Consider the following 25,025-nt stretch of genomic DNA (forward strand, 5'->3'; position numbering starts at 1 on the left):
CTGTAGGACCGGTGTCCTACAGACCTTCAGCACTTGTGCTGTAAAGCATTAATAAATAAATAAATGAAATTTCTAGTTCAATAGTAAAAGTTTATAATTTAATAAATCTACCAATGGAAAATTTATGTGTCTTCTATTGGAAGTTTTTGAAAAAAGTGGTCTATTAGAGTATTACAAATATAAATTATAATATTCACCCTTTTTGCAGCTTTGCTATTTTGCATGGTTCTATTATCTATTAATACAAGTAGTTAATCGAGTATATGTATACACAACATTCTTAATTACATAAGGCTAACAACTGCTAAGTGAAGCCATAAAATTAAAATTATAGTGTTACATGAGTTACTTGGGTTGTGTTATGCCAAGAACAGCAGTCCGAAACACCTTTACCCATTTGGTAGCAATTTCTATACTCTCTGCTTTAAAGTGCACTGTTTTGAGCTTTGCATTTGGGTCTGGATGAGCAATACACCACTGTGATTCATCCTGTTTGTCCTGTAATTGATGTAAGCAACAGTGTATATAGCAATTATTATCTAATAATATAATATAGATATCTCCAATATTTATTGGACCCTTAGATAAGCACATAGGGTAGCTAGAGACCTAATTTTGCAAATTCAACCAGCAATGGATATACATTAATTTTTATAGAATGCAATGAGCTAAGTGCCTGTGGTCCTCAGATCTTTTGCACTAACTAGCAACATAATGACATGCAACCATTTAGCACATGGGAATTATGCCTTAGTTTTGGAATAATGATGAGATACCAGGATTACAATATACACAAGACTGAAATACTCTAATAATAGAGCACTCACCCACTCTAATAGAACAATCAGCAGAATAGTTTGTACTGTTATCACATTAGTCACTAAGCATATTGCCAACTAAAACGTGCTGCTAGATTTGGCAATTCTTACTGCTTCAAAGCCTTTTTGATCATTTATTATTATTATCAAAAAGTTATAATAAATTGCAATAACACCAACTAAGAAATTTGGAATAGAATATAATGGTGAAAATTAAGAGCATGATTCTCATAAGCCTAGCAAACATGTACCACACTCCAATGTATTGGTATGCATCATTCACTACTAGCACTTCTAGGCTAAATTATGTACCTTTATGAGCACTGATAAAAACACTCCAGGCCAATTTCAGTAAACAGAGTCAACCAGGTAAAGACAAGGTGGGTGTGAGAATTGATGCCGGAACCTTGCACTGGAATTCTGTTGCATAATCCAATTCAGGTCACTAATTGTAATGTTTCGTGATTTTTTATTGTGTTGTATTTGCAACTATCTCTTTAAGAAGCCTTGTGACGTTTTTGTATGCACACACTCAACGGCAATAATTATTGTTATCTACCATAATAGTTTCATGAAGTGAAGTCTCAGTTATTCAAGAGGACCAGAACACTGGTGGTTGGCTATATTAATTTTCAGATTTGTCTGGATCAATATCCTGATATGATGTTAGGAGCTACAAGTTTAGTATATGTAGGTACAACAATTCTATCCAAAATGACTTAAATGAGTCCCTTATGCCAATGAAATTAAGATTCCACAGTTTATAAACAAATTTTATACCTCAATAGAAACTATGTAGGTATGTGCTAAAACCCTAAAAGTTTGGTTAAAATATGAAATTTAGTCAGTAGTCAACAAATTGCTTTATTTAAACCACTGTGTTTGCTACAAGTGGTTTAAATGGATAAACATGTCTGGACAATAATAACCTTGACTACAAAATAATTTTAAACAGAAAGCATCTATACACTGGACATGTGTAGTGTTGTGTGTGCAGGGGCGGATCCAGACTTTTAAAAAGGGGAGGTTCCACCCTGGAATGTAGCTTGAGTCTAACTAGCTACCTACTAGTAGTATATTTCTTGCAGTAAGCATTTCTTTGACAGATAAACTGGTTTTTGGTTTTCCTGAATTTAAGAAAAACTTGTCAGAACCTCATCAAGGGCTGTTTCAAAAGGGGGGTACATGGAACCTTTTAAATCCGCAACTTGTGTATGTGTACACACATGTGTGTGAGTGTGTGTGTGGTTGTTAACATGTTAAAGAGCTGTGTGCATGGAGTGATCTCATATAAGCTGAGGCAATTGCTATAGTAATGCTCAATAAAGCAAAGCCTCTAGTAGCCGTGTGAAACATAGCTATTACTTGCCGCCCAGCAAACTTGCCCAGTCCATCAGGTTTTCATTACACAGCTACGATGGCTGGAATAGTGCAAGTAAAGTTTAAGGAAACAAAAACAGTGTCTTTTGGCTATGTTGCCTCACTACATACAGTTATGCACACAAACAGAAATCCTCAACTTACTGGAATAGGATGTATGACAACATATCCTGGAAGAACAATCTTTCGTTTAAAGGAATCATCCTAAAGCATGAAAGACAATAGTTATACACTATGGTGGATATACCAATTTGCTGATGATATGTCAAAAACAGCCAAGCTGTATAAAAGGGTGCGGCCTTCAAAAAGCCTGGGTGAAAAAGTTGTGAAATAAAAGGTGGCTACATTATGAAAACAACAACCCATCAGACTAAAAGTAGTCATACATGCAAGTAGTTTAGTGTAGAAGTAATGTACTTGTGGAGGGGTGAAGAGCAGTATTCCAAAGTGAGGGGCAAGTCATATGAGGTGGCTGTCATACACTAATATAAGGAGTATGCTAATACTGGTGAGGGGGGGGGGGCATAGTGTATGTCCCTTACTGGAAATTTTTGAAAATTTGAATGCTTTGAAATTGAATCTGGGAGTGTTTTCAATGATACGAGTGTATCATATATAGTACATACAATTTTTCAAGGCATGTAATTTTTGTAGATAGACAAATTTTAGGATTTTTGTGGTTTGGATCACTCATTATTCACTCAGGCTACAGTATTTGTTATTTAGCATAGGACTGGTTTTGATTTTTCAAGGATGAAAACTTCATGGACAGCTAAACAACCATGAAAGCTGCAAAAATTACATCCCAAAAAAACATATGCAGTATTACAGCAATGGCTATTCATTTGAGATACTGTACAAGCAGATACATAGTACAAATGCAATTAAATCAAAGCAAAGTAAGTTTTCCAATGCATGTGTATAAAGAGCTGTTAGACATATTAAAAAGTGAGGGGAGATTCCCCTCCACACTTCAAGGTGATGGTGGAGGAGGTGAGCTTCTCCCATTTCTCCAAGTGTTAGGCTTGAGATCACACCAAGTGCTATATTTTCACATTACATGAGTTGAAGTCTATCTACATTAGGAATGCCACAGATATACGACATGTCGTGACATAAAGCTCCATGATATGATATGACATAGGCTTCTTCATGTCGTGACATAATAATGCACACTTTTCCATTTATCTTGATCAAATTTGATGCAATAAATATGAGAAAAATTGACAAATAAGTATGAGCAATGTTGGTTGATGATGTCATAGTTAATATTGCTGATGTTTAAGTTGATATTTTTACATGTTTGAATTTTGAATCAAAATAGCTATACGAACTGCTTATGTCATGACATACATGTCGTGACATAAACCTCTATGACAGTGAAATAAAATTTCTATGTCGTGGCATCCCTAATCTACATGTGGCGATACTGACAAATAGTTCACTAGGTACAAATACAATGGACTCACTTACACTGGCAGTATTTTAATCGATTAATTGCACTAACTACGTACTACAAAGAGTGATGGTGATGCCAAGTAGCAGGAGGAGAGTGCCTAGCTGCTAGTAGTACAAGCTAGAGACCATTGGTCTCAGTTTTGCAGCTAATCAAATCCCAAGATTGAGCTTGTGACTGTGTTACGTATGCTGTGGCTATTGTGTTTAGCAGGTACGAGATGCATTATAGTATGTTCACGTTGAGCTGAATCCTCAAAAACATTTAATAACTCATGGATGCAATTACACACAATCTTGAAATTTGGCTCATTTGTAGTACTGCTTGACCCGCTAAAAATATTGCAAAATCTTTTTGTTCAAATGTTTGACATAATATTTATGGCCAATCAAAATTTTCACAATACATTTCCTATGGGAAGCCATATTAGTACACAGTCCATTACAGTCCTTTCCCGAACTTGTAATGGAGCCAAACCGTACGTGTCTGTTGTTGACACCTTTGCTGTTACCAATAATCATCTGGTAGGCTGAAATGATAACTCTAGTGAGAAAAAATCCACTTCAAATTTTTAGCTGTTTTTCAGGATTCAGCTCAACGTTAACATACTATAGTTGAGTAGAATTGTGGTGCAGTGCACGTGCTGATGAGGATACCTTGAAAGTGAATTAAACATGCTGCGTTCGCTCCATGTGACTCTTTAACATTTTCTAGTGTTGATTCATGCCAGCTGCATGTTAATTGCTTTCCCTATAACAATGGCCAAGAATGGCTTCATATCAAAACCATTGCAGTGAGGAATGTGATAATACAGTTGGTTTTTGTCAACTTGTTTACCGCTTTAAAGAGTGTTGTAAGTGAAACTGGGTAAATACAGCACAGCTAAACCAAACACAGCATACTGTAGCTTTGAAGTATGCAACTAAGTGAATTACTATGGAAATAAATTACGTTTTCACTTTAACCTCTCCCACTAAATACATGTTGACAAATTTATTCTACAATGCCTTGCCAGCTATTATTACTATTCAAGAAAGTTAGTGGTTGTACCAGATAAAACAGACATTATAATGATAAGTATACATACGTGACCAAATTTGTATCTCTGTTCATATATTATAATGTGCTGGTGTGAGCTATATGTGATCAGTCATATTTACTTAAGATTACACAGAACACATACACAAATCACAGTAACAGGTATACATAGGTTTCATTACACAAATGGCAAAGCATCCAAAGAAAGCAGAACTGAACACAAGAAATATTATTTTATTTTCTGTTTTGTTTGTACTTCAAAGTACACTCTAATGAAATAGTCAAATTTAAAGCATGATTTTGCTCCAGCTTATCACCTGTTAGAATTGCAAGAAACTCATTTGAGGTACTTTTGGTCATTTAGAAAGTATGGCTGTAGGTACTGAAAAATACTGAAAAGTGTCACCTGCTATTAGCCATGTCTTTGTTTAATTCAAGGCTCTAAGTTTTCAAACACAAATGGCATATGGCTCAATGACTTTCATTATTGTAGCTATTAAGTTTCAACTTATTTGACACATCAAGAACTTTACACAAAACAATTTCATTTACTACTGTGCACTGCAAAACTTTAAATGCTGTAATAAAGCTGTCGAAAGGTAGGAATTTATAAAGGGGGTTTCCACTTTCCAGTTTGGAAGGTGGGCATATACACTGATGTGGGTTCGCATGTATGTACTTAGCCTTGAACCCAGTGGGCTGGGTTCAAGACTAGGATGTGCTAGGGGGTCTGGGGGGCATGCTCCCCTCCCAAGGAAATTTTTGAAATTTAGATACTCTGAGACTGCATTTAGCAGCAATTTTAGTGCAAAATTATCTATAAAATAAATGCATATCAAACATGCACGTCGCTTATTATAGGCGCACACCGCAATAATTAATTAAAATACTCAACTGTTGCACAATCATTTTTCAAAGGGGGTTTCTGTGGAAACCTTGAAACCCCCCTAAATCCGCCACTGATACATACAACTAGTGAAACACTCATCCAATGCACAACTATCAAATATACACACCATACCTCTTTGTTCTCATACCCAAACAGTACAAGGCCAGCTAACTCCAGCCATTGCCTTTTCCATTTGTTCTTCTTCACTTGCAAGTATCCATACACCTCACAATCTGGCATATGAGGCACTGATTTTACCTCCTACAGTAACAAGAAATGCAATAATGACCTATGGTGCAATAAACGTGTAGATTAATGTATGCTGGAGATCTGACAACATCACACGTTGTCACCTTTAAGAAATAATACAAGTTGTAGTTTGTAAGTTGTAGTTGAATAGCGGATTATTTAGTATTACACCTACAACCTGTACGCAATAATCTCAACTGGTGAATATATCTAGGAAATTAGAGAAAATGGGCAAAGAACAGGATTGTAGTGAATGGCAGAAGAGCATCATTAACCATCTCTACTGGTGACACCTGACAGCGACTTGTGCAAGTCAAACGGTTGTCACTCAGAGAGGATTATAACTAATCTTCATTTATGTCAGATCAAAATCTAACACTGTATGGTAATGCTTAGCAGCTGCAGCATGCATAAGCATGCCAAGCTGGAGCATGCCGCCTAAAAAGATTTTGGATTTTCAAAGCTTCGATGTGAGTATTTTTACACCCAAAACTCCTTCAGCAGCCATGCACTGCATCATTGTTAAGCCACATACATAATAAGTCTGTAATAGTAATTTTTAGCACAAAGTGGTCGGCGATCCTTGACTGGTTCAGTAGGTGATTGGGTGGTCTTCAAGCTAATTGGGTGGTAAATGTCCAATGGCCGACCATTATAATCCACTTGTTGTCACTGGACAGCCATTCACAGGAGGCAAAGCACAAAAGTTCCACTAGATTATGACACTAAGATAGGAAGGGAAAAAATGGTTTAAAAGACAAAGCAACTTATGACGCATTCAAACGTAAGGTTACTCCAGAAACATTTTGATCATGTATTTCATTACCAAATCATACAGCAAATTAAATTTCAAATGTACAACCATACATAAGGGTATTAAATTATTACAAATATGTACTAAAAAGAATTTTAAAATTCATGTCTCCCTCCCTTTAAGTAAAGCATGACCTAAGACCTTCTTTCCATTTTCTGTTAGTAGATCTATCTAATACATTTATCATTACCATATGTTTTAAGAAGACTGAGATGCATGTACGTATATGACTACACTACCTGGTTAAAAGTTTCCCACCAACTTTGGCTTAAATTTATGGAGTTTGCTTTTTCTGTAGTTAGACCCGATAGTATGTACATTCCATACTATTCTTCAGAAAAGCCTGTAAGTGACAGGATATACAACTCTTGCATAATGCTCTACGGCTATAAGATCTCCATTTTCAGCAAAAATCTCACCCACATAGATAACTGTCATGGTTGGTAAAATATACATAATAGTATATTTATGTACATTAAATTGTGTTCAAATGGCTTTGAAGAATCAAGCTACATTTTACATACTGTAATTCACATATATTATATACGTATTGTACATATACAGTACATACATACGTATAATCTGCAATCATACGTGACACTAAAGTACCACAAATGCATAGTATTTGCTTATTACCATAGATTGGCTAGAATCCTTCTGTTGTTTGTTTACTTTTTTCTTTTGAGGCAAAGGTGATTCTTTTCCAGCAGTAAATGCAACAAGTGCTCCAACAGCAGAATGCTTTCCTGTATCAAAATGAAAATAGACAAGTAATTAATACAGAGACAGTTTACATCTGAGAATTAGAAATATACAATACAATACAATACAATACAATATGCATTTATGCACAACAACTGTATTAGTGGTGATGCCATGATATGAAAATTTTAATATCACGATAGCCACAATATATTAAATGAATTGAATATGTTAATGTTTTCACAGGACATGTATTATTCAATCAATTTATAGCAATGATTTGACAAAGTTGACACTTGTTTTCCAATCCTCATATTATTCTGCAAATATCAAGTTACTTTTCACTAAATAATTTGTGTTTTTTATATCACAATATAGATTTTTCTCTATCACGATTATCATGAAATGCTTCTATCACGATTATCACAATATAAGATATATCATGGCATCACTAAACTGTATATTTATCACAATCACGTGAAAGTGTTGGTTGTGTAACATGGAACCTAGAACTAAGAGTTCACTACGAACTTTTGGTAAAACCTATTCTTACCAGACTCTCAAGGACTCAACAGAGAAGACCTTCATAATAAGCACAACAGTTTCATTCTGGTTTGGTGCCATGTATTTTTACCTCTGAAGAAGCAAAATCTTATTATTGGTTTAAAATTCTAGGTTGTAATGTGTACATTACAGAGAGGTACCATGATATCTCTCAATGTCTTTCCAGAAGGTTTCTGTATAGCAAACAAATTTTCTTGGCATTCATTAGTGTTACCATCACACGTTGATCAGTTTGTCATTACATACATCTATATTTTGTAGATTGGGAAAAGTTCGTAAACTTATGCACCCACATGCTTTCGAGGCTGTATAACAAAACTAAAGCCAAAAATAAACAAACTACCCCCATACATCTATATTTTGTAGATTGGGAAAAGTTTGCAAACTTATGCATCCACATGCTTTCGAGGCTGTATAACAAAACTAAAGCCAAAAATAAACAAACTACCAAATTTCAACCAGTACTATATACTTATATACATCTATGGTACTATATTAATAGAAATCAATGTGCTTTATAACATGGTTTGTTCCAATGAAAAAAGAAGATTATATGAATGATGGTAGATTTGTGGGAAAATCCCTAAATTGGCATGTTACCACCACCATCTGTTCAATGCCAAAGTAGGGATTTTCCCATAAAGCTAACATCATTCATATATCTAGTTTCACAACTTTTTGTCATTAGAACCCTAAACTTTTTATCGTACAAGTTTGTTAATTTTTCTGTTATAACATAGTTATAATATAGACATGTAGCTTTATTACAGTATCTTAACTACTGAGCTATGCAATAGATCAAGGAGTGTGGTTCAATGCCATGTCTTCTTTTCTACAGCAAAACTGTAGCCGATTGCCGCTAGTGCTACTAGATCATTAAGCAAAGGAGGACAAAGGTAAGTCCATGATGCGTACATTGTACTAACTGCATGTACTGGGGCACGTCAAAAGGTACCTGTTGGACTAAACCAACATCTAAAAGTGAAGCCTGTAGCCTTCCTTAGCCATTATTAAGCTGCAACTGTCTGAAGACATCAGGTATAGACAGGCAGGCAGGCAGGCAGTTAGTCAGTCAGTCAGTTTTAAATAAAAATTCTACATTATACATAGCAACTTATCAGAAGAATTTTTAGCTGCTCTAAAGACACTTTTGGGCTTGATTCTACCTAACCATAACTGCCAAGGCGCCATGAAGGTATTGACATAGGCGTAGCAACCCGGGGGCAAGAGGGGCTAGAGCCCCTCTTGTGATTTTCTAGTTGTAAATGCAAAAAAGATTGATAAAGCAGTCAGTTACTCTAATAAAGCAGTCAGTTACTCTAATAAAGCAGTCACAGTACTCAGAGAAGCAGTGTAGCAACTGTGAAGTTGTGAATAAGGATTTTTTTATGTGCTTTATCAGTAATAACTTATTTAGTGGATGGGCAGCCATCTTAGCAGGTGTAGACCTATTTTTATTTATTTATTTTTATTTTTTTTGCTCTTCAACACCAAACTAGAGCCCCCTATCTAAAACTATCTTGCTATGCCTATGATTGTGAGGCTGCTATTTTTTTTGCGAGAAAGTGCAAACCTTCATGATCCCTAACATAATGTACTGTGATGAGAGCAACAATGGGGTATGACTTTTACTAGGGAAAGCAGTCTCACATGAGTACCAGTCTCCCAGTCACACAAACATCATTATAACGATCTTCAATGGTTTATTTTTAATGAATACTTTTATACATTACAATATTATGTGATACACACAAATTACCTCTTAAATGTTTAAAACATTCCTGGCACACTCGTCCTGTCTTCTGAAGATACTGAAGATAAAAAGACTGAGAAGTGCAACTACTGCAGTATATCTATAAAGGCAAATATATAAAATTAGGAGCAAGAAGGAGTTTGTTTACATACGCTTCCGCAAGCTTGGCAATGGTAACGTCTCCGGGTCAAGTTGAACCTTACTCCACATGCCCTACAGTTGCTCACACCATTTTCATTTATCATGGGAGGAGACACACTACCAATCCCTTCATTGCCATGGGATATCTACAAGAGTAACAAGACAATTGTTAAATAATAGAGCACACAAACTTTCGCAGCTTTAGTATGCCATAGTTAATGACCACATGGCAATGAATAAAAAAGTTTCTTTGCTTATGCATAAAATTAATATGTATATGTTGTACAGTGCTGGGATTATTTCAGGACTTGTATGAACTAAGCACATGTATAAAGTCCATAACAATGTGTATGAGATCAGGACAAAAACCATGGAAACTACGTATGATTATAAAATGTATATCAACTAGGTACTGAATGAAAATTATGACACTTAATAGCATGTTTACTGCTTTACAGTACAATATTAAATGACAGCATTGATCCTAGTGGGTATGAGGATTTAATATTCAATGTCATATATATACCAATGAAGCCTTAGTACAATCATGCATGTTTATTGCATATAGAACCACCTAACAAGTATTGCATGTGTATGTATTAGTAATCACCATTGATTCCTTTGACATAGTCATTGCTCTGTATCGTTCTTGGCGGTCCAGAAAAGCTTCATACTCATACACAGCATCCTTTAACACCTATTATAAACCCATGACAACAATGTGCATGATTAGTTATATCCATGATAGTTACCCATGATTGAAGTTCACCTCTCTATTACACAGCATACATACGTCACATGAATATAGGCGGTTCACCCAAATGAATTAGTTTGTATAGCTGAAAATGTTTTTCAGTATGTTAGTAAATGCCATCATAAAGTAGGACCTACAAATAGTGTACCAACTATCTCAGTCACCTGATCTTGCTACATTTTGCAAGCTGATTCAGTTTGTTCTTAACTTAATTTTAATAATATTTAACAGCTCACTCATTATTAAATTATGGAAATATCAGTGGTTATTTTGATTTCTAGGGAAAGGGAAGACCAAGAGTTAATAATAGTGAGAGGAGCGTATCTAACACAATACAGAGCCTCTACAAATGATTTAGTGTAATTCAAAGGGATTGTCTGAGATGTGTTAACAAGTGCACACTGGCAGAAAAAGTAAATATGATAGTTAGCACATTGACAGAACAAAGAAATGTGATAATTAAAAATCTTCACAATATACTACAAATCACAAAGTTTTACAGAGAAATCCCTTTAAATCATTTGTAAAGGCTTCAGTATTGTGTTAGACACTCTTCTCCACTACTATTAACTCTTGATAAGTCTTTATAATTTTTTATTACTATCTCACTACAGACCTGCAAGGAGGTAACAGAATTATAGCTACATAAGTAATACTTATTAACAAGTACACAGAAAAATTTGGAATTATCAACTAGAGTAGGGACCATAGCACATTGATAAAAAGTACTGAAACAAGCTGGAGTAGTGCACGATATTAGATCACAGTAAAACAATAAGAAGTGTTATATCCCTACTGTGCTTTTCCATAATGGTATCTTGAGCACAGTAGGGATATAACACTTCTTATTGTTTTACTGTGATTTAATGTCGTGCACTACTCCAGCTTGTTTCAGTACTTTTTATCGATGTACTATGGTCCCTACTCTAGTTGAAAAATTCCAATTTTTTCTGTGTACTTGTTTGTTAACTTTTTTTTGTAAATATTATTATTATGACTGGTGAACCCACGTATACTGCATCTGAAATGGCGTCGCATGCCCCAGCTATATCAATTATCATCTGAAAAGTAAAGTATCCATTACGCTTCATTGTCAGCTATGTTCAACCCGTTTCACAGCATTTTGGATCAAGAACTGTTCGAAAAGCACTTCTGCAGTCCATGTATACCGAAAGAAATGGTGCCGCGCACCCCAGTTATAATTATCGTCTGAAAAGTGAAGTATCCAATATGCATCGCCGTCGGCTATGTTCTACCCATTACACAGCAGCACGAATCGAGAACTGTTCAAAAAGCACTTCTGCAATCAAAACAGCCACTATGAAAAATACGAACGATTTCCGCTACGAAGGGAAGCCACCATGTGCTATCACCAAATCAACACTTTTGCTGTCAGCAAAGATGAATGGGACACAAAGGAGGACACTAGTAAGTTCATGAAGAATGCATTGTACATACTGCAGTATGCCAAAGGGCACCTCAAGCAACGTCGAACAGTGAAAAAATTAAGCCCGTAGCCTTAGCTGTTAAGTTATGCTTGTCTGAAGGCATCAGTCAGTCAGTTACTCAGTAGAAAATTTGGTAAATAAATTATTTTTAAAATTCCGTAGCAACTTGTTGAAAGTGTTTCGGGTTGATCTGAAAGCTTGCTTGGGCTTAGTTTTGCCTAACCAATACTGCCTCATCGTCGTCAGGGAAAATTGACGCTGGTTTTTGGGTGATTTTATTTCATGGGCCACGCCTACTCCTTTGTGGTCCCTACTATACACTACTATCGTAATGTATGATAAACAGGTAAACATACTTTCATCCACTGTGCCTTCTCTTCTTCATTTCTGTAAGAACATTTTGCACAGGTTAGTTCTGTGATACACAATTCAGTGACCTTATAGCTTACTTTGCCCCCAGTCGGAACAATGTTTTGGAGACACTTTTAATTCTGATGCCATGTTTAACTGCTGTGTAGTCACTGACCTATATACAAGGATATTATACACACTGCTACATGCACACAATGAATTTTCGATTATTTTTATTTTAAGACATGCAGTTACAATAAATGCTAATATAAACACATGAGTGGCAATGAATTACATGTTACAATGGAAACCATAAAAGTCTTATACGCTCTGTCATTTGGTAACAGATGCTGTTATGACGAGTGCCTTTCATTTTGGAGGGACAAACTCTACTATACACTACTGTACTGCGCAGTTAGAGAAACAATAGCACCAAAATTTGGATTACTTATTGCTTGTGCATGGCTTCTTACAAGTAACACATACAACCACTTAATGTAGCCGAGTGGCATATTTTAAAATAAATTCACCAATTTCATACTCACTATTTTGGATCTATATATATATATATCATCTTTAAGGCTTTCTTGGAGATTAAGAACGTTTCGTTAATGATTTAATGATTTGAAGGGGAACTGCTTTTCCTTATACAAAGTAACTACAAACAATATAAAGAAAATTTACAAAACTTAGGTGATTTTTGGCAAGCATTCTATTTAGTATCTTGGTTGGGAGATTTCTAATATGAACCACTGTTGTCACTCATGGTGTAGAACAGAAACCTTGTCAAGTGAAAAGCAATGATGTATCATTACTAACACCAATACAAAATTTCTTTTTGACTTTGTAATTACGTATTAACAAAAAACAAAAAATATAAAATCCCACGGCTAACCTCAATCCCATTTAATGGTATTCTTCTAACCATCTTGTACATTGTTGTTGCTTTATTTAAATTTGAAAGAGGCTCAGTATAAAGAAGAATATCTGAAAACTAAAAGAAATACACTTATTTACATGTATGGAATTAACAAATTACTCACCAAAAAGAACATGCACTTGCAATGATAAGCTGCTTGTCTAGTGAAACCAATTAACTCTTTTTCATATAGAAATTGCTATAGATAACAGATTGTATAATACACTGTAGATGTATATATACACACATACATACAGTATGAATATGTTAAGGCATTAATTTTCCTGAGTGCTAAATGGATAATAGAAGCAGATGCTAATAAAGCATGGAGTAAGGCCAAGTACTTTAATAGCATTGAGGCCAATTACCTAGTGATTTATTATCAGTACATTGTTGATTACCGATTATTGGTATTATGTTAGTGGCACACAGCTGAGGGTTGTTGACAAAAAAACTGCTGGTGCCTGCATTTAGGCCTGCATCAAATAGGCTAGCAAAATAGAAAGCATAATAGGCTAGAGTGCTATCCCAGCATAATGCTGGAATATTAGATGGATATTTCAAACTGTGGAGGTTAATTCTATGAAAATAGATCAATATTCTCTAATAGAGCAGTCAGTGGAAACTGCAAACTACAATAGAGCAGTCAAATGCACATTGTACACAGCTCCTTAAATCGATACTCTGCATATTTGACTCAGGCTACCAGCATTTTAATAACAGTCATAACTGTACTTTATGGAAGTTTCATAGAGTACAGTTTACTGTATTTTATGGAAAATTGTTTGATATAAAGTTTTTGTTTTTTATCTTTGTAATCTATCAAGCATTAAGTTGTAAGCCTGAATTTTAAAAGTTCCTTGTATGAAGCCATATTGTTTTCAGTTGTTAGAAGATGAAGTCCCATACCAAAAATGACAAAACCTAACTTTGGTGAATCAGTACACAAAGCGTTGGCAGATAAAAGTTTGACAAATTTTCCTAGTGGAACAAGCTATAATCAGCAGATAAAATTTAACGAATTTGCTTCAAGTCACCTTTCGCCGCCATACACGGTATTTGTGTAAAGTATAGTGTAATTAATGTAAACCCTAACAGGTACAAAATCCTAATGCTTTGGTGACAGTTATGATAAACACATTAACATAATGTCTCTTGATATTACGAGATAAGCAATTACTAACTCTGTGGGGAGCAACAAGGTCTCCTCTATATCCTTCAAGCTTCTTTTGCACTTCTAGTAGCTTTCCAAATTTGTCAATACCTTGGATGGACTCCCTCGTTACTGCCTCTGCTTCCCAACTCAGTTCTAGTGATGCTGTAATACACAAGAAAATAATTATTTATGTCAAAATAATCAAATATGATGCAGCCCTAAAAAAGTCGAAGTAGAAATCAAAGGTGGTGGCCAAGAACTAACTCCAAAAATGTTGTTGATAACCAATACATGTAAGAAATATATACTAACAACAAGAGCTCTTGTTAGTAAAGGATGTACAATAAACAATGAAATCATCTGCATCTAAAGTGAAACTTAATCACTACTTTAAATTATAACCAGCACTACTTGATGATGGTTTTATTGTAATGATCTCTACTATATCTATATGTTCCCTAGACTGTCTTTTGTAAACTTCTCAATATTAGTAAACTCGTATATACCATATCAAACAACTCTATTAGAGTAGCTGACTGCTCTATTAGAATATCTCAATCTTGAAAACTGACCCTCTAAAGTATAAGTGACAGGCTTCTACCCCCTGCCCTGTTAATACACCTACTGTATGAGTGTTGAATTGACTTTTATTATACCATTTATTTATTGCATCAACAAAATTCATCAATAACAGCTACCATAACTACATGTAGCTTCTCACCCTCACAATTACGCCGATCATCACAGTCAGGTAGACCATAACAATATTCTATAATAAGATCATGAAGTACGTAATTACAGCTCTGCATGGTAAATATTTAATCAATACCTTCTAGTAGACGCTTGCAAGAAGGGATCCTTTGCATTATTTCCAACAGATGTCCCCTGATAGTGAAGTGAATCTGATTACACTCTGGTCGAGCCTATACAATGTTCAAACACATATAGACTTGTACATTGAAATAGACACCTGTGCATATGGCACATGCTTAATCATGTACACACACACACGCACGCACGCACGCGCGCACACACACACATAGTCATATACACACATACGCACGTGCACGCACACACACACACACGCACGAACAAACACACACGCATGAACACACACACGCACGAACAAACACACACACGCATGAACACACACACGCACGAACAAACACACACACGCATGAACACACACACACACACACACACACTATGCATACATACACTCCTTTATTTATTTTTTTTATAAACACACCTCAAATAGTGCAATATATTCTTTCAGTGCTTCATTTGTTTTACAAGATTGATCCAATAATTTATTGGCCTCTTGAAAATTTTCGGCATATGCACTAAATACCTACAGCATACAGGAATAAATGCATGATATTCATCTTAATGCACATACGTATCGGTATGTACTTTTCATACAGACACTATTGTAAATGATACAAAGCAGTTTAAACAACTTACTTTGATATAGTCACTGGACCCAGCCATCACATCACCAATTCTAGGAGAGGAGTTCCTGAAATGGGATTCAAATTACATATGACAATACAATTTAAATAGCACACTATTATACTCTAGCAGAAATAAATATGGACGATCATCTTCACATTATAATATAATACTGCTGAAAGCTACTAAATTTCTTTGACTATCTTGCCAACTGCTGCGTGCATGTATCAAAACAATTTTGGTGCACAAAAAAGTGCTCAATATCAGTTTTGTGCAACATTTATAGGAACATTTTTTTACACAAGTTTAACTTGTAGCTAACTTTATTAACCAAAGTTTTCAAGTACGCATTACTGCTGCTATTAAATACCTATCTTCCAATGTAAAAGCAATGAAACAAGTGACATGATGGAAAACAGTTACGCAAAAAACCTTTCTTTAGTATAACACACATAATACAGTAAAAGGAACACGATATACAGTATGGTAGTACTGTATATTAGGGATCATGAAAGTTTGGGCCTTTGCTGGCCAAAAATATGACCCTACTGTAAAACCAACCTCACAATACCTTCATGGCACCTTGGCAATATTGGTTAGGTATAACTAAGCAATGGCCACTATACTGAGCTCAACTAGAAATATACATCAAACACATAATTCATGTGCTTTCTTCTATATATGGATTAGCATTCAGAACAACTGGAAAAAGTAAAAAAGAGATGGTCTTTTCAATGTTAGTCCTATGTTGTATTAATGTTTTATCAACCACAAATTGCCAGTAGGTTGGAAGAATAGGTGACCTCCTTTGTTTCATTACTTTTTATTTCTTTGATCCCTTAAAATTCCCTATAGCTACTTGTAGTAGTGTGGAACCCCACCATACTTTAAAAATCAACAACTTATACATTGTCAATATAATACAATACATTGTCATAAACTAAGAATTTATCCTGGTCAGAGCATATCAAACAAATCACTAAGAAAGCCAATAATGTAAAATGCTTTTTACAACGTAATATAAGCAAGTGTCCCCCCAAACCAAAAGTAATTGTTACAAGCTCTTGTTAAACCTATATTAGAATACGCAAGCACTGTCTGGTCACCCCACATGCAGAGAGACATTGATACCATCGAAAATGTTCAAAGGTGTGCAGCGAGATTTGTAACTAACAATTATTCCCGGTACGCAAGTGTGACTGAAATGTTATCCAACCTGAGCTGGCCCACGTTAACCAGATGTAGAAATGAACAGAAGGCTATAATGTTATATAAGATCATAAACTGCCAGGTCGATATAAATGCTGACTATCTCTTTATTCCCAACCCTGACATCTACCACACCAGAGGACACAATAAAAGATTTATGATACCAATGACATGGATTGACTCTTACAAATTTTCTTTTTTTTTCCGTCTGCTATTAAAATTTGGAATCCTTACCCCAACACATGATCAACTTTACTGAGATTGAACAATTCAAGCACAACCTAGCTGGTCTAGAGACTGTTTAATTAATTAATTAGTAATTATGTATGATTGTAATTGTACTATTGTTTCTTTTGTGCACCACACTCTTATTGAGGTCTGCACAATACAACAAATAATAAACACATTGTTTACCAAATATAATAGCAGTGCTCACCAGTTTTTCACTCTTTCTGCTAATCTATTAGAAAGATCTTCATGAAAAGCATGGAGTTCATCCACTTTGAACAAGATTTTGTTTAGTGTCTCCTCTGGTAGCAAAGGTTTCTTACGTGTCTTGTCAGTTGTCAGTATTTCTTGACCAAAGTCCTAATACACCATATACAAACATTTTCACCATATACAAACATCTTCACCATAAACATATTTGAGGGAGAAAAGCAAAGTGTGGCTTTACCTTATACCCTCTCTCTTGCCTTCCCCCTGAAATTTTAGACAATAGCCACACCACAAACAGAGTATTATGTACCCTACTGAAATACAGAAAACCAAAGGGTAATGACAATAGCTGTGCTTTACATGTAGAAACTGAACACTATGAAATAACTGGGAAAAGGAAGTAGAATACTCAAATTCTAATAGGAAATATTACTCTATAATAATATTCAGTTGGCGTTCACCTGAGCCCTTGTTTCTTGTCAATAAATAATGCTTGTTACATGGGCCAGCTGCCCAAACGTTTACTAGTGCTATGAAGCCCTTTAAATGCTGGAAAGAACAAGTAAGTTATGAGGCTTTTGAAAATATCCTATACATTTAGTACCGATGGTTCAGGAGCGCAAACATGTTTATGACATGAAAACATGTTCCAGTACAAAACCAACACACGTTCACCTCTTTGATATTAATGTGGCAGGCTCAGGTAAACACATGTGAATGACTAACATAATATAGTAAATTCCTGTTGTGCATTACGTATGATGACACTAAGCACAGACCATCAAACAGGACCCTACCTCAGAAAATTGATTTCCTAGGCTTTCAAACTACATAATTATTTTAAATAACTATCTATCAAAAAATCTCAATAGATTCAATCACAAAGAGTTTTAAGCAAGAGTTAATAATAGTGAACAATAGTGAATACACTCCAATATTATAAACTGTTGTTAACAATACTGATAATAACAATGATAATAATCTTAGTAACAGCTAATGCACTCCACTATTATTTTTTGTACCATAGAATTCCATCCTATATGCTACTAGCAGATTTATTTTATATTCAAAATTTTGCCCTTCCAAAGTCTCTTTGTGCCATCAGCCATCCCAGTCCCTACCCAACAGCAGGGCTCCCACTAATTTTTTTGAGTGTACTGTCGAACTGCCAGTACAATACAGATTTTGTCCTGTCAAAACTTTAAAATGTCCTGGTACCAGTTTTGAGTTTATCAATACTCAAAATGTAGTCATGCCAAAAGTAGTATAACAATGTCATAACATAATGTGCACACTGTTTCTCAACAGGAAACCAGTGCTTTAAGCTATTAAAATGAAGTTTCATGCATCCCACAAGTCAAAGGTAACACTGGTAACAAGATTTTAAATACATTTTGCACTTTCATAGGTGACAAGTGCAAGTAGGGCTGGTGTTCAAACCTCAAAGTTAGCTGGAGGTCAAGCTTGTGGCCACAAACCATAAACAAACAAGTTAATTAAATATTACTGCCTTTGTAAGGCTGCTCTCCTGCAGTTGTGTAGCATTCTGAGATATCCAGCCACAATGTCCGGACAACAATAAAATTAACCTGCCAATATGCAATATTGAACCGGAAAACGTTATTTCAAGCTCTGCAACAGTGTCTCTTTGATCCACAAATGAACTGTTCACACTAAGTAATGATGCCTAAAACATTGTAAGAAGTATCAAAATCTGGAGTTTACTATCACCATAATTTACAGCCAGTAACTTCTTGGCATTTAAAGATCTCTACCTATATACTACTGAGTATACTTTGTCAGCAGCTTGTGACAACACATGGAATGATAAGCCATATATTCTTTACAACTCAAACAGCATCCTATTTAATTTGTTCAACTATAAAGTAACTAACATTATTTTACTTTTCAAGGAATCCTTTACGCTATAACCATTTCCATAATTATTGTTTTACTAGTTATTCCATCCCACTTGACAAAGAAAATCTGGAAACATATAGCAGCTAAGTCCCACTAGAAGCCTAAGCCTTTGGAATATAGGTACTTCATACACATTAGTAGATATATACGTAGTTTACCTTCAGCAGTTTAAGGCCTTGCACAAACCTGCAAAATAACATAAGTAATGATAACACTATAGCACAATGGCCAATGTACGTGATTCATAGTTAGATACCAAAAAGTATAAAACGCATTGTGGTCTGCAAACATCAATAAAATTTGGAATGCAGTGGAATTTTCAATGTAGAATCTTTCAGCTAAACATACCAACCAGAAAAGTACTTGGATAACTTATAAATAAAAATATTAACAGTTAAAAACCACTTGGATAATTATTACCAATGCATTATAAATTACAACATGTATCAAGCTGCAGTTGTCTCTACATTATCCAGCCATCGATTAACTGTTATCCAAGCACAATTGATTGTTGTATTAGAGTATTTTGTCTAAGTTGTGCATTCTATGAGAGTAATTGAACGGGGCTCTGTATATTAGGCTTGAACCTATTACGCTCAAAATATTACCAAGATATTACCTATTATTCTTTCCAGAATTTCCCAAAATTTTCACCTATTATTCTTTTTTATTCTTGTATCTAGCCTATTACTCCAAACTAATTCTCATTTAGTTTCTGTAGCTAGTCATGATCTGACTGCTCTATTAGAGTATTTGAGCGTTCTATTAGAGTATATTGATCTTTTAAAGGCTTTCAGCTCCTTTTCAGCCAGCACTCGTATAATTACGCCAGCTATATATCACTCTTAGTAGCTTAATTCTTTCTTCTAGCTAATCAAGAATAGACATGCCCTTTAATTCCACCGATTATTCCCATGGACATCCGATAATTCTAAAATTATGCCTTTAATCATCCTATCATTCCGGAATTATTCTCATGAAATTGGTGACCTATCGTTCTCAAAATTATGTCAGCATAATAGGTGCAAGCCTACTGTATATAAATGGATGGGCTTCATTTATCCAAACATTTCAACTATCTGGATGTACTCACAGCCCGATAAGTTTGGATTAATACAGGAAACACTGTTAAAACATCTTTTGGTGGCTTACGTTTGTTCAGTGGTTGACAACTCCTTGGCAATAAGATATATTTTGCCTTGTGGTGGCTCCTCCTGTGTGAATAATTACACATGCAGTCATAATAACAAGTAAGATAGAAACAAACAATCTTATAGTATGGTAGTGCTTTATAGTAGTAAGGAACATGGCATTGAAATTTTTTAAACAAAAAATATATTACTGTCAACCAGAAACCAACCTCACAATAAACAATATATCTTTGTGATGACTTGGCAGAATTGGCCAAAGTTAGAAATTTTACATTTGCTAATCCTTCAACAAATAAAGTCTTTTGATAGTATAGCTGTGACTGAAGTAGGGATTAGACTAGTATACAGATGATGCCCAGTTACCCACAAATCAACCCCTACGTGGTAGTGGAAAAAGAAATGTACGTAGGTCATTTCATGATGTGTGTATTGTATAACTGCTGTGGTTGGCAATAGGGCACCTAATTGATGTTGATGATAAGTGAAGAAATCAAGCCCTTAATCTTAACCATAATTGAGTGATGCTTAGCTAAAGGTGTCAGGCAGTCAGTTAGTTATAGCAATGCAGTTAAATTTATAAAATATTTTAAAATTCCTTGTCGGAAATGCTTGGGGTCACTCTGAAAGGATGTTAGGGTTTGATTAGCTAATACTGGCCAGTGGGCATGAAAGAAAAACGGTTAATTTTTTTCCTGGGTGGCATGTATTTAGTGAAAGGCTCACTATCCATATAACCTATCAAGATCAAGATACCCTAATAGAGTAGTCAAAAAACAAACTAATAATCATACTCGGAAGTATTGCTGGAGAAATCACTCTCAGATTCAACTGCAGAGGGTGTTATAGATTGGCACACTTTATATGTTAGTATAGTGTATGCCTTCCTATATGACATGGCGCTATATACGTAGCTATACTATAACAGCATACTTCAGTGCAACTTTTGCATTATTTATAGAACTTTGTGTGGGCGAGATCAAAGGAAAAGGTGTACTTTAAATTTCATATAAAGTACACTCTCAGCCAGCCAACAGTGCTTCATGACCACAAAGAGTGCTTTATTCGTTCAATAAAGTACTCTTTGTGGGCAATAAAGCACAGCTGCCCATGTGCCTTAGTGCAGGCTAATAGCCTGCGGGGCTCGCGCCAGTACGACTAATCACCCATGCAGGTGAAGGCTGACAGCCTCGCCCCGCTGAGTGATCAATCACCCCAGCCAACACGAGTTTTACCACTGGATTGCTTTCATAGACATACCTAAATGCTTTGATGATGGGTGGGAGAGGGTAACGTTGCTGATATGTTTGTTAATGTAAACGGACAAGTCCTGGAGATATCACGGAATTATTTCACTGTGACTCACAATAGAATCGATTGTGGGTGGCGAGCAAAACCTGCCAAAATATGCGATGAATGTCTACCATGCCAAACTATGGTGAAATACGTGTGAGTTACTTTGTTAAACTAGTTCGTGAGCGTTCAGGCTACTAATAGTTCGTGCAACGCGTGTTAATTACGAGTCCTAGTGTATGGTGAAGCTACACAACTAGAAAGTTCCATAAATCATTTAAAGCATAGCCTTGCTCGTGCTATATGAAAAATAAAGTACTTGGCGCTTGGCATCGATGCTAATAAAGCATTTCGGCCGTGCGCCTCGTACTTTATGCACTCGCGGCTATGCTTTAACATATAGAGTGAAACATACTTTCTGGTCTTCTTCAGAAAATTCACTGTCTTCCTCACTTGACTCTGAAGAATCATTTTCACCAAGTACATTTGACTTTGAAGAGTCATTTTCACAAAGTACATTTGACTCTGAAGGATCATTTTCACCAAGTACTTTAAGCCGGCTATTACACAACGACCCTATTTTTTGCACTACGGGACGCATAGAAAGTGAAAATGCCGCTCTGGTTTGTTTATGGTCATAGCTAGGAACAGTACCATTCTGAGTAGTATGATCACTTGTAATTGGCATTGGTAAAATATCTTTCAGCTTGTGCAATAGTTCTGAAACTTCCGGTCTTTCTGTTGGCTTGTTGTGCAGGCATAAAGCTGCCAATTTCTGTAATGGCGGTGGATTGCAACATTTCAGGTAGTCTTCTCTTCTTTTGTCTTCTGTGAGTGCTATCAATTCATCATCCACATATTCAGTTGCATGTTTTGGTTTTGGCCACTGGTGGGACATGATGTGTAAGATCACACAAGCCAGGGAGAAGACATCAACTGACTTGCCACAATGTGAATGGTCAGAAAAAGCTTCCGGCGGCATGAAATGTTCTGTGCCACGATTCATAGTTTGCGCTGATAATTTACTGCGGTTTGACGACATAACTTTAGCCACTCCAAAATCAGCAATTTTAGCAGTCACTTCTCCTATCACATTTTTCGAAAGAAGGATGTTGTTTGAAGAGAGGTCACTATGAACAATGTCCATGCTATGAAGGTATTTCAATCCTTCTGAAACATCAATAATTATGGAAGCTTTTGTTTCAGGAGGCACTTTATCACAGGTGTTGTCCTCAAGATACTTGGTCAAATTTGTATCCATCAACTCCATCACAAGCCATGGAAGTGGGGACTGATTAGGATACAGGCCTATCATTTTTACCACGTTAGGTCAACAAAGGTATTCACACACACGTCTTCAGGCACAAGTGGTCTGCTTACCCCCAGTCATCAGGAGGCTCAGCTGCTGCCAAAAGACCAACAACAACCAATGATTCCAGCACTGCTACCAGCACTAAGACTGTTGCTACTGATAAAAAGCCAATGAAAAGTGAGTACGCAAGTTATTAAAATTTTTGAATTTATTGCTGTAAAAAAATAGGACTAACTAAGCGTAAGGGTAGAGACACAACTGAAATTATTGACAAGCTGATAAAATTAGAGGAAGAAAAAAGACAAAAAGATGGAAGAACAAACTAAACAATGGCTAGATATAGAATTGAAGAGGGAGCAAGATTGTATTGAACGTGAAGAAAAGCATGAAGAAAGAATGTTAATGATGTTTAGCTCTTTTATGGGCCAGATGATGCAGATGACAGCTCCGCAGATGTACAGAAATGGTGTTAACTCATTTCATGATTATGTACCCAACTACTACAGTAGCACGCCATATTTACCTGCCAGTCAGAGTGCTCCCAACTTTAGCAGAAGAGAGACTTCTATGAATGTGAGTGATTGTTTTAGAGGGAGACCATAATTAGTGATTTGGATTTTTATCAACAAACTGATTGACGGTGTCTGTAACATAAATTACTGTGATTTAATGAATTGTTGTTAAAAAAGTGTATGTACTAAAAATATTTCTTATTGGTGTGCATACAAATAATCTTTCAGTGTGTCACGAATATGAGTAGCGCACTGTGGTTCGTTGGGAAACATCAGCAGCAGGAGAGCTAGAATCATGGGGTGATTCATAAATATGAATCCACTCCAGGTTGCAGATGTCGTTATTTAGCTCACAGATATTATGCAAAACAATGCAAGCAGCTACATCTGTGGTACATCAATATTGTAATAATCCATACACTTCAGTAGACACTTCCATCTTCCTTTCAATCTACCAAAATCATTTTCCACCACCATTCTCGCTCTACTCTGCCAGTAGTTGTAGTGTTGTTGTGCTCTGCTCAAGTTTCCACTATCTGAATAGGACTTCATTAACCATGGATACGCAGGGGTTTCTAGTACTAACAAAGGTATGTCAGTTCCATCTAAGGTTTTTTTCCAATTTGGGAGAAGTGTACCAGTATTGTGTTTACTATAAAATGTTGGATTAGTAAATACCTGTGCATCATGAACTTTTCCAGGCCATCCTATATTAACATCAATAAACAGACCCCTTGAGTCCACCACCCCCTGTAATATAATAGAGTAAAAACCCTTTCTACAGAAGTAGTCAGATGGAGACTCAGTCGGCTTTAAAATTGGTATATGGGATCCATCTATAGCCCCAATAACCTGGGGAAAACCCCACAAAGTATCAAATTCTTCAATCCTTCTTCTGATGGCAGCTTTACGTACCTATGCAACAAGTGTTCAGCCATGGCACGACAAGATTGATGAACTATGTCACAGATGGTGGAAATGCCTATCCCAAGTAGTGCTGAAATAGTATGGTATTCCACGTTAGTAGCCAGCCTCCAGATTGTCACAGCTAGCTGTAGGTCTACAGGAATCGGCATTCAGAGCCTGGTGGCAGATTTTGCCTAGTGTGGTTGTAACTCATTGGTCACTTTAATAAATGTTCCTTTGGTCATTCGTAAGTTTTACACCCACCAATCTTCTCCGAGCAAACCTCCTTTTTCACAGCATTCCAGTATTCTTAAGGTCTTGGTTTAACCCATATGTTACGATGGACTTTACCTTTACACAGCAAGGTTAACCAATAAATCCTATAAAATTACTCAAGACAGTA

General features: G+C 35.8%; 1 protein-coding gene across 1 annotated transcript; it reads right to left on the reverse strand.

Moving 5' to 3' along the window:
• Window positions 1-181: 181 nt before the first annotated feature.
• Window positions 182-23,216, reverse strand: LOC136264365 (FYVE, RhoGEF and PH domain-containing protein 6-like). Its single transcript, XM_066059096.1, has 20 exons — window positions 22,308-23,216; window positions 20,604-20,665; window positions 19,610-19,637; window positions 17,530-17,681; window positions 15,897-15,951; window positions 15,682-15,783; window positions 15,262-15,355; window positions 15,154-15,201; window positions 14,461-14,594; window positions 13,401-13,475; window positions 13,253-13,351; window positions 12,456-12,532; window positions 12,363-12,393; window positions 10,415-10,501; window positions 9,816-9,950; window positions 9,670-9,763; window positions 7,281-7,390; window positions 5,714-5,842; window positions 2,343-2,402; window positions 182-498 (listed from the first exon to the last, which is right to left on the reverse strand). The coding sequence occupies exons 1-20, from the start codon at window positions 23,205-23,207 to the stop codon at window positions 346-348; spliced, it is 2,625 nt and encodes an 874-aa protein (XP_065915168.1). The 5' UTR covers window positions 23,208-23,216; the 3' UTR covers window positions 182-345.
• Window positions 23,217-25,025: the final 1,809 nt, after the last annotated feature.

The sequence above is a fragment of the Dysidea avara genome, chromosome 8 (assembly GCF_963678975.1).
Source record: "Dysidea avara chromosome 8, odDysAvar1.4, whole genome shotgun sequence".
Lineage (NCBI taxonomy): Eukaryota > Metazoa > Porifera > Demospongiae > Dictyoceratida > Dysideidae > Dysidea > Dysidea avara.